Genomic DNA, 12860 nt, shown 5'->3' on the forward strand with positions numbered 1-12860 from the left:
TCTTATTTGATAATTCCTCGTTTCCTCTACTTGCATGATTTCTTACTTGTGTGTAAGGGTGCATTACAAGTCTTTTTTTAGATTCCCTTGTTTAATTTCTCCTTGCATGGTTTCCTAACTGATGACAAGTCCAATTCTTGATATTTCCTTGTTACCTCTTTCCTTGCATGTTTTCATTATGGATATGTAAATGTACATCAAAAGTGTCTTATTTGATATTTCCTTATATCTTCTCTCCTTGCATGGTTTCCTTACTGGTGCGTAAAGGTGCATCACATATCTTTTTTTTTTTTTTGATATTTCCTTGTTTCATTCTGGTCTTGCATGGTTTCCTGGAAAAGATGCAAAAGAGGGAAACATGTTCATTTGAAGTGGTTTGGGATGCACCGTGTGTGTGCGTGTGAGTGCTTCCCCTGTAATGATAGCTCTCAGTCCCTTACCAGGATCTCTTCTTAACCTCACAGTCTTTACCCAGAGAGGATGGCCTCCAGCTGGAGAGCCACACGTATCATTCATAATTAATGCATGGAAACAAACACGTACAACTTGTGTTCATATCAAGCAAGCTTCCACATGTGCAGAGTCAGAACAGATGCATATGTTTTGCATCAGACTTTCACATCGGCAGAGGAGTTGATGTGATTTAGCAGGATGTTAGCTCCATCTAGAGGTCAGTTTTGGAAAATAACTCATTTCAGAAAACCTAGTCCCCTGTATGTGGTTACTATTACTAACAATGTTCAAGGATATTATTATGTATTCATTTTCATTATAATAACATGAATGAAAAAGGACAAGACAAACATCTATCAAACTATAATTTATTCTTTGTTTCTTCATATGTGAATTATTGTAACAGTTGAAGACAAATCCAAATGTAGAGCTTATTAAGTCCAATACATATTGACTTTAAGGTGAAATTTTATAAGTAAAACGGACAAACAAAAAATCTGTTCAAGTCTTAAAGTGCATGAAATAAAAAAAGTACATAATGTTGCAGACAGTTCAGTTTTTTTGCTAAAAAACAGATACCCCAAACTGACTAGAAATGTGGACTTGTTCAGTGCATAGATAGTCTGGCTACATTAAAGGTGAAATAGAGTCAATAGTACCAGCAATATAAAGCAGATTCTGCAGCAGAAAAGTACATTCTTGTTAAAAATTATCTACTGATAAAATCTTAATCATGGAGTTAAATATGAGGTAACATTTGAGCTGTTAAGGAGTATTTTCAGAGGTCAAAGGTTGGTCAAAGATCCTTCAGCGGACAGGACGTCCCTCTCGGGTTTTATCCCGTCCACGTCACACACTGACCGACCCGTTCACTGATCCTGGAGCAGCAGCTGGAGAGACACCCACACCTCGCTCTTTACTGCTTGTCCTTGCCTGGAACTGAGATAAAAGAGAAATTAACTTACTCACTGGAAGTCAGAAATATGTTGATTCACAATTACACCAAAGACTGCTAGTAAGAAAGAAGCAATGCAAGTTCGAAAGTATTTGATAAGAAAGCCACATTAGTCAAATGTTCAGGGACAAGCTGTGCTCGTGAGAAAATGTCAATTTAACCAAATCACACAAAAACATTTTTTCCACACATTTTCAGTCATAATTAGCCACGTATATACTGGCTGTTTGCTTTTAGGTCTCTCTTGCTGCAAAGCTCAATGAATGGAGATAAATCACTCATCATTATTCGTGCTTTGTACAGAAAGAATGAGGGCTTTTCATTATTTTTAACTCTAGGCTAAAAATACAGCCTCACTCATATCTGTGATCCTCTTACCTTTGTTCGGGACAAACTTGAGCGAGGTACTGAATATTCAAAATCGTGACACTCCTTCCTCCGGGCCGTCATTTACAAACTCATGACCCAGCCCGTTGCCACACTTGCCACACAGAACCTATGAGATAAAACACACATGTTCACATTTAGACAACTGGATTAAATATTTTGGGTATTTCATTGGGTATGTTGAAGCATGCATTATAACAATATCAGCTGGTCTGCTTTTGTTATGGATGGAACTGATCTATTAGACACTACTGTCTATCAGATTGTAATGATTGTAACAATTGTATGTATTACTTCATGAATCTTACTTAACAGATTGTACGTGGTTTGTCATGCTTTGCTTTCTGTTATTTTGTCCATGTATGTCTGTAAAACGTTGCTTTTGTCGGGACCCCCAAGAAAACGAAACGGTGCATCTCAAGGGGTTTATCCTAATAACTATATATGTCTATATAGTTGATCTGTGTGCAGAGTGCAGTAAGACAGAGCGGGTGGAGGAGACTGACCTTGAAGGCAGTGAGGCTCTCCATCATCTTGGTGACGCTGTCCTCTCGGATGGTGTCGGTGAACGCTGGCCACGGAGACGAGTGGGCGAACTTTGATCGACTGGAGAACAGCGGGTGGTTACACTGGGAGCACACATACATCCCTGCAGGAACAGATTCTTATTAAAAGATATTGTTTCATTTTCTACCTAAAACACTTACTCATTTAATCTGTGTGCCTGACTGGGGACATGTGTAGCATATGAAGAATTTTTGTTAAAGCATAAGACCATTCATTTTATTATATCAGGCTTTTAATTTATAGCCCTGGCTTAAAAATGTTAGTTATAATTATGAAATGTTTCCTTGTGTATACAGAAAATAAACATCAAGTAAACAAACGTTCATATGGAGGTTTGTGATCAAAACTAAAGATCCTTAAAAATATATCTCTGTGAAAGTGGAAAATAAGGATTTTTTATCATTATTTATTTGAAAACGTACATGCAAGTTATATTAATGCTTTGTTTAAACCACAATAATCAATAGCAGCTGCTGTGTTATTATAACTAGTAGTAGTAGTAGTAGTAGTAGTAGTAGTAGCAGTCATAGAAACTGCAGATGCATATTTCAAATAATAATGAATAAATATCCCCAATTGTTGACACACTTCCAATCCACTCAACACTCTGACATTACACAATAATCCAATTATGTTTCCATCAAAATTAGTTAATTTGAAACCAAAAATAGGCTAAGTATGAGCCCTGAATGTCAGTGTTATCCTGTATAATCCAGACTGAAGGAGGTTACATCACATCACTGTTACAGCCTGCTCACCTGGTTTGAAATGATCCTTGTAGACCTCACCTCCGAAAAATTTGCAAAAAGACATGCTGTGTGTATGTGTATGTGTGGGTGTGTAAGTGTGTGTGCACGGATCAGCATAAAGCGAAATAAATATCAGTTTAGTATTTCTTCCAGCCTCAGTGACAGACGACCGGAAGCTCTCCTGTGTTTCTTCCTCTCGTGTGAAGAAGACAGATCCCGGCTGCAGATTTAACGAGAGCTCCGCCCCTGCAGTTCCCTCCACCACCACCAGGGGGCAATGTTGAGCTGCAGGTGGAGGTGTTGCATTGAACTGCATGGAGGCATTTAACCGGCTCTAAGCTATGGATGTATAATAAGAGCTCTAAGCACACTGATAGGCGAGTGTCATAGACTGTATTATGGTGAGTGTACCCTGAAAAAGATTTACTATGGCTGAATTACCTTAGTCCCTGAAGCAACAGAGAAGTTGAACAAAACCAATCAAAAAGAGTGTGGAAAATATAAAGAAATGTTGAAGAATTACTAAATTACGGATGGATTACTGAAATGAGTCCACGGTCCAGACCATATGTATAAAAGTAAATATTTGTTGTCACATTTGTAGAAAATCTTTATAACTTTTCGACATCAACCATAATCTAATCTCTAAAAATGTGTACTTGCTTTTTGACACACCATTGTGTAACCAAAACAACAGTAGACATAGATAGATCACAAAGAAGAAAAAAAAACACCTTGGACTATAGCGAGGCATCATCCGAGGCCACATTTTGAACTATTAACTATTCTTAAATCTCAATCCGAGTAGACATTGCTTACATTTTAGGGTTGATTATATTCAAATCAACATCACTTTTTCTCATTATCATGTAACTTTAAACAAAATGTTTTTTCAGAATATGAACCGTTTGATCTGTGACAAAGAAAGCAGCAGACTCAGACAGACAGCCTAGCAAAAACTGTGAGTTTATTAGTTAACAGTTCATGAAACCGATCAAAATCACGGTCTGGCAGGTATTAACATGACACTTGTGGCTTCATTTTATAGATAAAACACAGACTTCCATCATAAAAATAAACATCATTTTCTAGGTAGAAAGGGTGAAAGATCTCTGAGATGATATTTTTGTCCATTTCAGGTGAGTCTCCTTCATTCATACTTGCAGTAGTGCTTCATGGCCTCTGGCAGCTCCAGCCAGTCGATGGCCATCCGGTGGACGATGTTCTTCTGGATGGCCTTTCTGCACAACGTCTGCAACGATGAGACTGAAGCAACCGAGAGAGAAACAAAAAAACACGAAAAGACAGTGGATTAGCAGAATACAAGTAAAGAAGAATGAAGAATCTAAGCATGGATTCATTACTGAAATGGGTGAGAGTCAAATAAAACAACCACAACGAGACGCAAAACCAACACAAAAACGACCAACAAAATGGTGCAAAACTCCTACTAACTGACAGTTAACAAAAAATTAAGACACAAAGCAAGAAGAGAAAGGGAACAATTACGACAAGGACATTTACAAAGCAATAAAGAGATTCCAAACGACTCCAAATAGATGCAGTGGAACTTCAAATGGACCCAAAGTGATGTCAAACAAACACAAAAAGGCCACAAAGAAATGCAAATTAACTAGAAAATGACACACAGTGATCACAATGAGACACAACACAACTACAAAGAGATGTAAAGAAACTAAAGAAACACAAAAAGACTGCAAAGAGTCACACTGTGTCCAGGATGAGACACAAAGCGACTTAAAGGAGACCAGAGAGACTAACAATGATGCAAAAAGACTTAAAATACATGCAGGGCATCTACAAAGAGACTATAAAAGAGAAGAAAGACAATCACATTGACATTTGAGATGCAACACAGCTTCAAAGAGACTCAAACCGACCACAATAAGAACAAAAAAAATCCCTGATTCCTTTTTCTGTCTCTGAGACACATTACCATGTAAACCATGGTTCCACTGTGACACTCACATCCATACTCCACCTGGACGATTCGGACACACTTGGTAGCAGCGAACACGTCCACCACCGCGTGGAGCGGCTGGATGGTGGGGATCCCCTTAGCAGAAGCTCCCATGTCCTCCCCATTGATCACAACGTGCATATCAGCCAGGTCTGGTCCTCTCTGCGTGTACAGCACTCCTATCCGGCTGCGTCTGGCCGTGGGGGGCAGAGCGTTTGTCCTATACAAGTCGTCTAGAATGTGGCTGTAGCGTCCAGGCCTGCTCCGTCCCACCAGCTTGTCTCTGGGGATCCGAACATTGTCAATGTACAAGTGAGAGTCTGTGAAGAAGGTCTGTGGTTTCAGGTTGTGATATCCTTCAGCTGCTTCTTCTCCAGGCTCTCCACGACCGAGCCTTTGACCTCCATCTCCAGGATCTTCGACCACTTTGTTGTGGTTTCGAGTGATGGCGAACACCCAGCTGTCCCCCGAATCAGTCAGGTCTGGGATGGAGTATTCAGGCACCACGTCTAAGTTTCCAGGGTCTCTAGAAGTCAGACCGACTCGTAGGTTGCCACACCAGCCCACCTCCTTTTCCTCGATCTCTATGAGAAAAATCTCCCCGGGCTTCAGAGGATTTTTGCTGAAACACACTCCATTTGCAAAGCTCTCCACGCGAGTAGCCCGTGTTCCCGAGAGGTCCAGACTCACGTTCACACCGTGGATCGGGTGGAACTCCATGAACTGGTCGGGAATGGCCTCCATTGTTTTGTTGAATAGCTTCTAAAAATAACACAACAAATGGAGACTTGCCAATCAAAAAGTCTTGTAGGGGTTTCGGACTAATGCCGGCCAACACATGGTCTTTAAAGAAACACAACAATGTGCACACACACACACACACACGATACAATCTGTGCTTATCTGTGGGCCACTCAGGGTAGCTTCTAGAGGGCTATTTTTGAACAGCTGCATGTCAACAGTTGCCAAGGTATGTGTGTGTTGAAGGGGGGTGGCCAGCACATGCCCACAGTCACTCACACCAGACATGCACAAAGACTGAGGTGAGTGGGATTATATAATAATAATAATAATAATAATAATAATCATAATCATAATCATAATCATAATCATAATCATAATCATAATAATAATAATTTGTATAGCACTTTTCATAAACCAGGTGCAGCTCAAAGTAATAACAACATAACACATATACAATTCAAAGGGAAAGGAGGAGGTATAAGGTAATAAAAAGAAAATGCCATAAAATAAATAATGATCCCTCTGGGTAAAATAAAGGAATACTTAAGACAAAATGAATAAATACAATAAAATAAAAAGACCTATAAAATAAAATAAAACTATTAAAAGAATAACAATAAAATATGAATAAATGATAATAATCATAAAGATTAAATTACCAATTTAAAAGAGGATGTCGCTATAAAACTATAAAATAACTAATATAAATAAAAACCTATAACAGAAATGAATAATTAAAACAATAGAAAAATAAATAAATAATACAAATTAAAGTAACAATTAAACAGGATGTCACTAGTAAAAAGCCAACCTAAAACTATATAGAAAAATATTAATTAAAGCCCCCCGGGTCCCGACGTTCATTCATTTCCACCATCCCTATGTCCTGAGGTAATAGCTGCGTAGTTTTCATAATACCATACGCCAGGGAGCACTACATATAGTCGTGCCACACAAATAGAGTCTTGATTTCTTTCTTATGTAAAGCTGCAAGTAAAGTAATATCCCAGGATAGAGAGTGCAGTGCAGATGTATTAAGATAATGGAGTTATAGCTCAAGAGTATGAGGAGGAATTATCATTTAAAAAGATAACCCTGAGCAGATATGTTTATACTCAAAAGGCTTCTGCACACTGACACTCATTGTTACTGTAGCTCATATTATTTCAGTCTAAAGGTGTTAATTAGTTTTATCACGTCATATTAATTATACAGTATGCTAATGAGAAGCTACCCCATGCTTGTTATAGCCCTCATAGTAATGTAACAATGAGAAGATTAAATAATTTGCTTTGTGACGATAATGAATGCATGGTTTTGTTGCAGGATGTGGTACAGAGATCAGATTTGGTGAGACAAAAGTGATACAAAAAAAACATCCTTTCCCTTACAAATGAAAAGGTTGTTTAGTGAGAAATAAAATACTTCCTACTCACTTTGTGCATTCAGTGGTTTTGCTGCTTACATTGTGCTTTATTTTTCTCATACTGGCCTGTGCTGCAGGACCTCTTTTCACCCTCTGTCTGAAACGAGAGCCCAGTCATTACATTACATTTGTTAGACGCTTTTATCCAACTCAACTTACATACATTCAATAGACAATCCCCACAGGAGCTATTTCGGGTGAAGTGTCTTGCCCAGGGACACAACGACATGCTGACTGCAGTGTGACTCGAACTTGCTACACTACCCCCTGATTCCAAGTCCAGCACACTATCCACTGAGCCACAGCCTCCCGAACGGATTGGTTAGCTGGCCGGCTCTGTTGTGATTGGTCAACCGCTTAGAGATGTCCCGCCCCTTAGCCTATCACGTTCAATGGGTTCGAGCGTTTTCTGCCTCAGTGTGTCACTCTGTCCAACATAATGCTTCCTCAGGCTGATATCAGTTCCAACATGATGAGCTTTAGTTTCACATCTGTGGAGAGCCCAGAGAATCTGCATGTTTGCTGCTGACCTTGAATCTCTAAATTAGCCTTACAATTACCTTTATGTGTTAAGGTAACAGTATTAGTTTTTATTATGTTGCATGCAATATGAAGCAGAATTACATTTAAGTGCTGTCTGCATAGGATTATCGGTAACAGTAGGCCTACTTTAAATGTTGTTCTCCTGGTGTATATTTCTGTTTATTTGGACACAGAAGTGTATCTTTGACTGCAGCAATCCAATTTCATTCTGTGACGTGTAGCAATGATGTAGTCACCCAAACTCTGCTGGGTAATATACTCTCTCTGCTTGAGAAACAAAGGAGAAGACGAATGCACTTTTTAATCTGATTCTGTTTTAAACCCTTAAACCAAACAGTATAATCACTAAAGATGAATATGTATTTAGCTGTTTATGATTTCACTGCTGCCACTGCAAAGGTTTCTTTCCCCCATTTTTTAATAACACATTTTAAATCATAAAACCACGCCTTGTGGGGGGGAACAGGACAGGTGCACAGCTGACACCAGGAACATGAGAACTTGACACACAAAAGCCCGCTGGCAGGTTTTCACTCAGAACCTTGTTGTGAGACCACAGTGCTTTACTGCACTTGTTCATAGTTGTTCACTTATTGTAAAGGTTTTAAATAACACAGGCAACTTTTCATGTGCTGAGTTCTTGAAGAAGACAGTATTTGGTTCTCAAAGACTATGCGGTTCTTCCCTTTTCATTTCGCTGCCAGGTTAGCTCAGGTATAAAGCTTTACCCCGCCCTGCCGCCAGTGGCGCTGTTTGTGTATAATCAAAGTGAAACTTAAAATCCACGAAGAAGAAGTACTACATATTCTGAGCACACGCAGTGTCCGGTCTTTCTAGTACAGTACGGCGAGGAGAACATGGTGAGCAGCCTTCACTCGTTCATTCACATCCACTTTTTTAATTTATAACATGAATGCTAGACGTACACACACGCTTCTCGGGTAGCCGTTCTTACGTGTGTTGATTAGCAAGCTGCTGAAACTCAATGTTATTTTGTGAAGCCTTGCTACTACCAACCATAGACTTTATGCTACCAACATGCTAAGCTACTAGCAGTTAACACGTGGAAGCATTGCTGAATAGGATTTGCTCATGTATAGCCATGTGTATTCGTTAATGCTGGTAACCTATTTAGCCCTTCTGTCGTGTTTTACATATCCTCCACGGTAGGCATTTGAACATATCATTGCTGATCCCCACTTTCAATGAATTGCCAACTTTGTAACGCCTATGTAGTACCCGGCCTGAAATGGCCGCCATAGAAATTGAAAGAGTATCCCTAGATTATGTTCACCCATCAGAACAAACCTAAACCGAAAACTGTTAATTTTGGAATACATTTCCCGTGTTTATTCACTGCAGTTATTCCTGTTAACGAGTCGTTTGAGATATTGTTTTCGGTTTAAAAGGGTGGAAAATAAAATGTGATCAACAGATTAGGTAACAAACGGTACATTGCTGTTAACCAAACTAATGGAGAATTGTACTGGACATTTCCCTCTGAGGTGGGGCGAATCCGATGTGCCACTGTCTCATATAAATGTCATTTTCCAGGCCAAGATCAAGGCAAGAGATCTGCGGGGCAAGAAGAAGGAAGAGCTGCTCAAGCAGCTGGACGACCTGAAGAACGAGCTCTCCCAGCTCCGTGTGGCGAAGGTTACCGGAGGAGCCGCGTCCAAGATCTCCAAGATGTAAGTAACGTTACTCACGGTATGAAATAGTTTAACCAGGCAGGCAGTGAATGAAGATACTTTATAAATGGTAGAATTTCAAAAAAACTCCTGCGTGGAGCTCAAGTCAAAGATGATATACGTTGAGCTGATGATCTGCTGATGCATTCACAACTGCTTACCAAAAGACTGAGACTTGAGATGACGGATTTAACTTTTATTCTTTCAGGGTAAGAAGAATTTACCTAGACATGTACCAGCTTACTACTGCTTTGACATTAGTCACATTTACCGAACATTGTTTTGTATTATCTGAATTGGCAGCAAGTCCTTTGATTGAATGGAGTTATACATGTGCAATCCTCTTAGAACTGTGTTCTCTCATGGGGATCCAACATGTTTTATGTTTTGCTAACAGTAATCTGAAATCTGCTGTGCTAATCCACTTTGTCTTCTCTGCAGCCGTGTTGTCCGGAAGGCCATTGCCAGAGTCCTGACTGTAATAAACCAGACGCAGAAGGAGAACCTGAGGAAGTTCTACAAGGTAAGAGCGAGAAGCTTCCTGTTAGCAGTAACCCACCCGCCCTCCCTTCGTTGTGTGGATCTCAAGTCAAAGATGATACATGTTGAGCTGATGTTCTACTGATGCATTCTCAACTGCTTACCAAAAGACTGAGACTTGAGATGACCCATGTGTTCCTAAATAATTATTATGAAGACATTACTTTAAAGTATAAAATGTCAAACTTTTCAACATCTTAAGCTGTTCTCATTTTACTTTCCTGTCCTTCACTATTGTCTCTTTGCATTTGTTCCAAATATGTTTTCAGCTCCACTGAAAGTTAATTTCCTTTCTTTCAGGGTAAGAAGTACAAGCCCCTGGATCTGAGACCCAAGAAGACCAGAGCTCTGCGCCGCCGGCTCAACAAGCATGAGGAGGGTCTGCGGACCAAGAAACAGCAGAGGAAAGAGCTCCTCTACTCCATCCGCAAATTTGCAGTCAAAGCTTAGATAGGTTTTGACTTTGTCCAATAACAATGACCAATAACAAGATGGCTGAGCCTTAGAGATCCTGTGTGCCACCACCTCTGTGGAGAGCCATAGCAGCCCACTTGGAGCCGACGCATGATTCCTGGTCTGATGAGATGGATGAATTGATAAGCCTCAGTTTAAAGATGCCTTGAGGAAACCTGACTGTTCATCACCTGTACCATGCAGGAGGTTAAAGCCTGGGGCAGAGACTGATTTTAAGGAGGGGGGGGGTTTGGGGTTTGGGACTGAATGGTGCACTTAAAGTACAGAGCTCCTGGAAACCTGGTTAAGGGTGCTCTGGATCTCATACACACATGAACCTGATATTTAACCAAATACGCCCCCTTTAACCTTCTAAACGTCCTGAGTTGCCCAGCCAGGACCTGGACTTAAACCAAGTCCAACATCTGAGTTGTGAGAATGGTCGTCCACTGACCACCATTAGCCCATCCCACCTGACTGAGGCTCTGCACAGAAGAAGAAAATCAAATGCAGGCTTGCAAAGTGCCCAGCAAGACTCAAGGCTGTGCTGCCAACATATAGTACTGAGTGAACTACTCATGTCAATGTGATATTTTCCACCTAATAAATTTGTAAAGATCTGAAATCCTGTTTGCCTGCTCGTTAATGGAATATTGAGTGGGTGGAAGAAATGTAAACCGTGTTGGTATAAGAATTTTCTTTTTTAATTGACTAAATTGTGGTGTTGCGTGATATCTAAATTTCTAATCTTGGAGAGCAGGGCTAATGAGGATTTGAAATTAATTTCGGAGCCTTGATCCTGCATTATTAAAGGTCTCATGTCATGGCCGTTTCTACTGATCATAATTCCATTGTTGAGGTATTTAGGTACTAAAATAGATTTATATTGTGCAATTTTCCAAAATCGGTTTGGTTTCTCATACAGCATCTGTATAGTATGTGTAACAATGTTCCTGAAATAAATTACATATCCCACCTTTAGTAGAGGTCATGTAATGAGCAATTGATTATTTAGTGGTCCTACCTGCATGATGGTAAGCCTCCTTGATGAATGCCATCCCTCTAGTTCATGGGTGTCAAATACACATTGGGCCAACATTTAAAAAATCGGTACTAGCCGAGGGCCGGACTGGTTCAATGTTTATTGCAAAACTTATTGAAATGAACTTATTGCACATATTAAACATGCCCTGTTGCAAGAAAAAAAGTGCAACCGGAAACATCCATTGAAACTCGGTGTGCTGCTCTGTGGTGGTAGTTCAAGCCAGATACTTGGCATCTCATCTTGGGTTAAGTTCATCAGTGTTTGGGCTCAGGCTCTGAGCTGAGGAGATCCTCAGGATTGAGTGAAGGTGTGCGTGCAATATACCAGCGGGCCAGATCTAATAGTAATTAAAAAATGATCCTGCGGGCCGAAATTAAATCCACCAAGGGCCTGATTTGGCCCCCGGGCCTTGAGTTTGAAACGTGCTCTAGTTTGTATGTATCATCTGTCCGCTGTTTGATCCAATTCTCCAACAGTGTCAGTGTTTTCAGATTTTTCTAGAGTTCAGCTTTCCAGCTAATAGGATTTTATTTTTTTAAGAGGGTCATCTCGTGTCAAATCCAGCTGCAAAGTGAGACTAAACGTCTGCAGACCTTATAGGCTCGGTCACGTTCTATTTCACTGACGCGTGCACGTGCATGTATGTTTTAATGAGCAGCCTTATTGGCCATGCAAATTGTTATTTGTTTCTACAGGTGTTTTTTTCATAATTTACATGTAACATATTTTCAATTGAACTAAATGGCTTGTAAACTAAATGATGATTTTAAGTGCCAGTCAGTTTAAAATATTATTTCCAAAACACATCTATGATCCGTTTAGACTATGGAAGTGTGCATTCCACAGTGCCCGAGAGTCAGGAATGGAAAGTTCTGATTATAGTGTATTATAATGTGTGTTAATGGGCCGTACAGTCGGTCAGTTCAGGAGCCCCTGCGGTCAGGGATGGATTTGGATGGATGGAGGTTATTACCCTGCCGTTCTTCATGTTGTCATTTCTAGGGCTTTCAGTGTGTTTTATGTAGGCCAACATGGAGGGAGGAAGAAGAGAGTAAAAAGAGTTGAATTGATTATTCTATTATCTCCTTTATTGCCATGAAACTACTTCCATATTGTTGCTATTGGACACATGCATCCCATGTGTGTTTACTAGATTAGAACAAATAACACTATTCAACCTTCAGGCTGAACTTTAGCTGCTGTGTACAATGAGACAGCATCTACTGCAGTTGTGTGTGTGTGTGTGTGTGTGTGTGTGTGTGTGTGTGTGTGTGTGTGTGTGTGTGTGTGTGTGTGTGTGTGTGTGTGTGTGTGTGTGTGTGTGTG

General features: G+C 40.1%; 3 protein-coding genes across 3 annotated transcripts; 1 reads left to right on the forward strand and 2 right to left on the reverse strand.

Annotated features, from left to right (window-relative positions):
• Positions 1–807: 807 nt before the first annotated feature.
• msrb1b (methionine sulfoxide reductase B1b) lies at positions 808–3346 on the reverse strand. Its single transcript, XM_079656786.1, has 4 exons — positions 3121–3346; positions 2302–2444; positions 1787–1904; positions 808–1392 (listed from the first exon to the last, which is right to left on the reverse strand). The coding sequence occupies exons 1-4, from the start codon at positions 3173–3175 to the stop codon at positions 1370–1372; spliced, it is 339 nt and encodes a 112-aa protein (XP_079512912.1). The 5' UTR covers positions 3176–3346; the 3' UTR covers positions 808–1369.
• Positions 3347–4058: 712 nt separating this feature from the next.
• neurl2 (neuralized E3 ubiquitin protein ligase 2) lies at positions 4059–7471 on the reverse strand. The gene is made up of 3 exons (XM_079658990.1): positions 7273–7471; positions 5101–5854; positions 4059–4377 (listed from the first exon to the last, which is right to left on the reverse strand). Exons 1-3 carry the CDS (start codon positions 7279–7281, stop codon positions 4262–4264), a joined length of 879 nt encoding a protein of 292 aa, XP_079515116.1. The 5' UTR covers positions 7282–7471; the 3' UTR covers positions 4059–4261.
• Positions 7472–8513: 1042 nt separating this feature from the next.
• Positions 8514–11114, forward strand: LOC307025726 (large ribosomal subunit protein uL29). Its single transcript, XM_079660580.1, has 4 exons — positions 8514–8665; positions 9360–9496; positions 9938–10019; positions 10337–11114. The coding sequence occupies exons 1-4, from the start codon at positions 8663–8665 to the stop codon at positions 10484–10486; spliced, it is 372 nt and encodes a 123-aa protein (XP_079516706.1). The 5' UTR covers positions 8514–8662; the 3' UTR covers positions 10487–11114.
• Positions 11115–12860: the final 1746 nt, after the last annotated feature.

Source organism: Notothenia rossii, assembly GCF_949606895.1.
Source record: "Notothenia rossii genome assembly, chromosome: 11".
Lineage (NCBI taxonomy): Eukaryota > Metazoa > Chordata > Actinopteri > Perciformes > Nototheniidae > Notothenia > Notothenia rossii.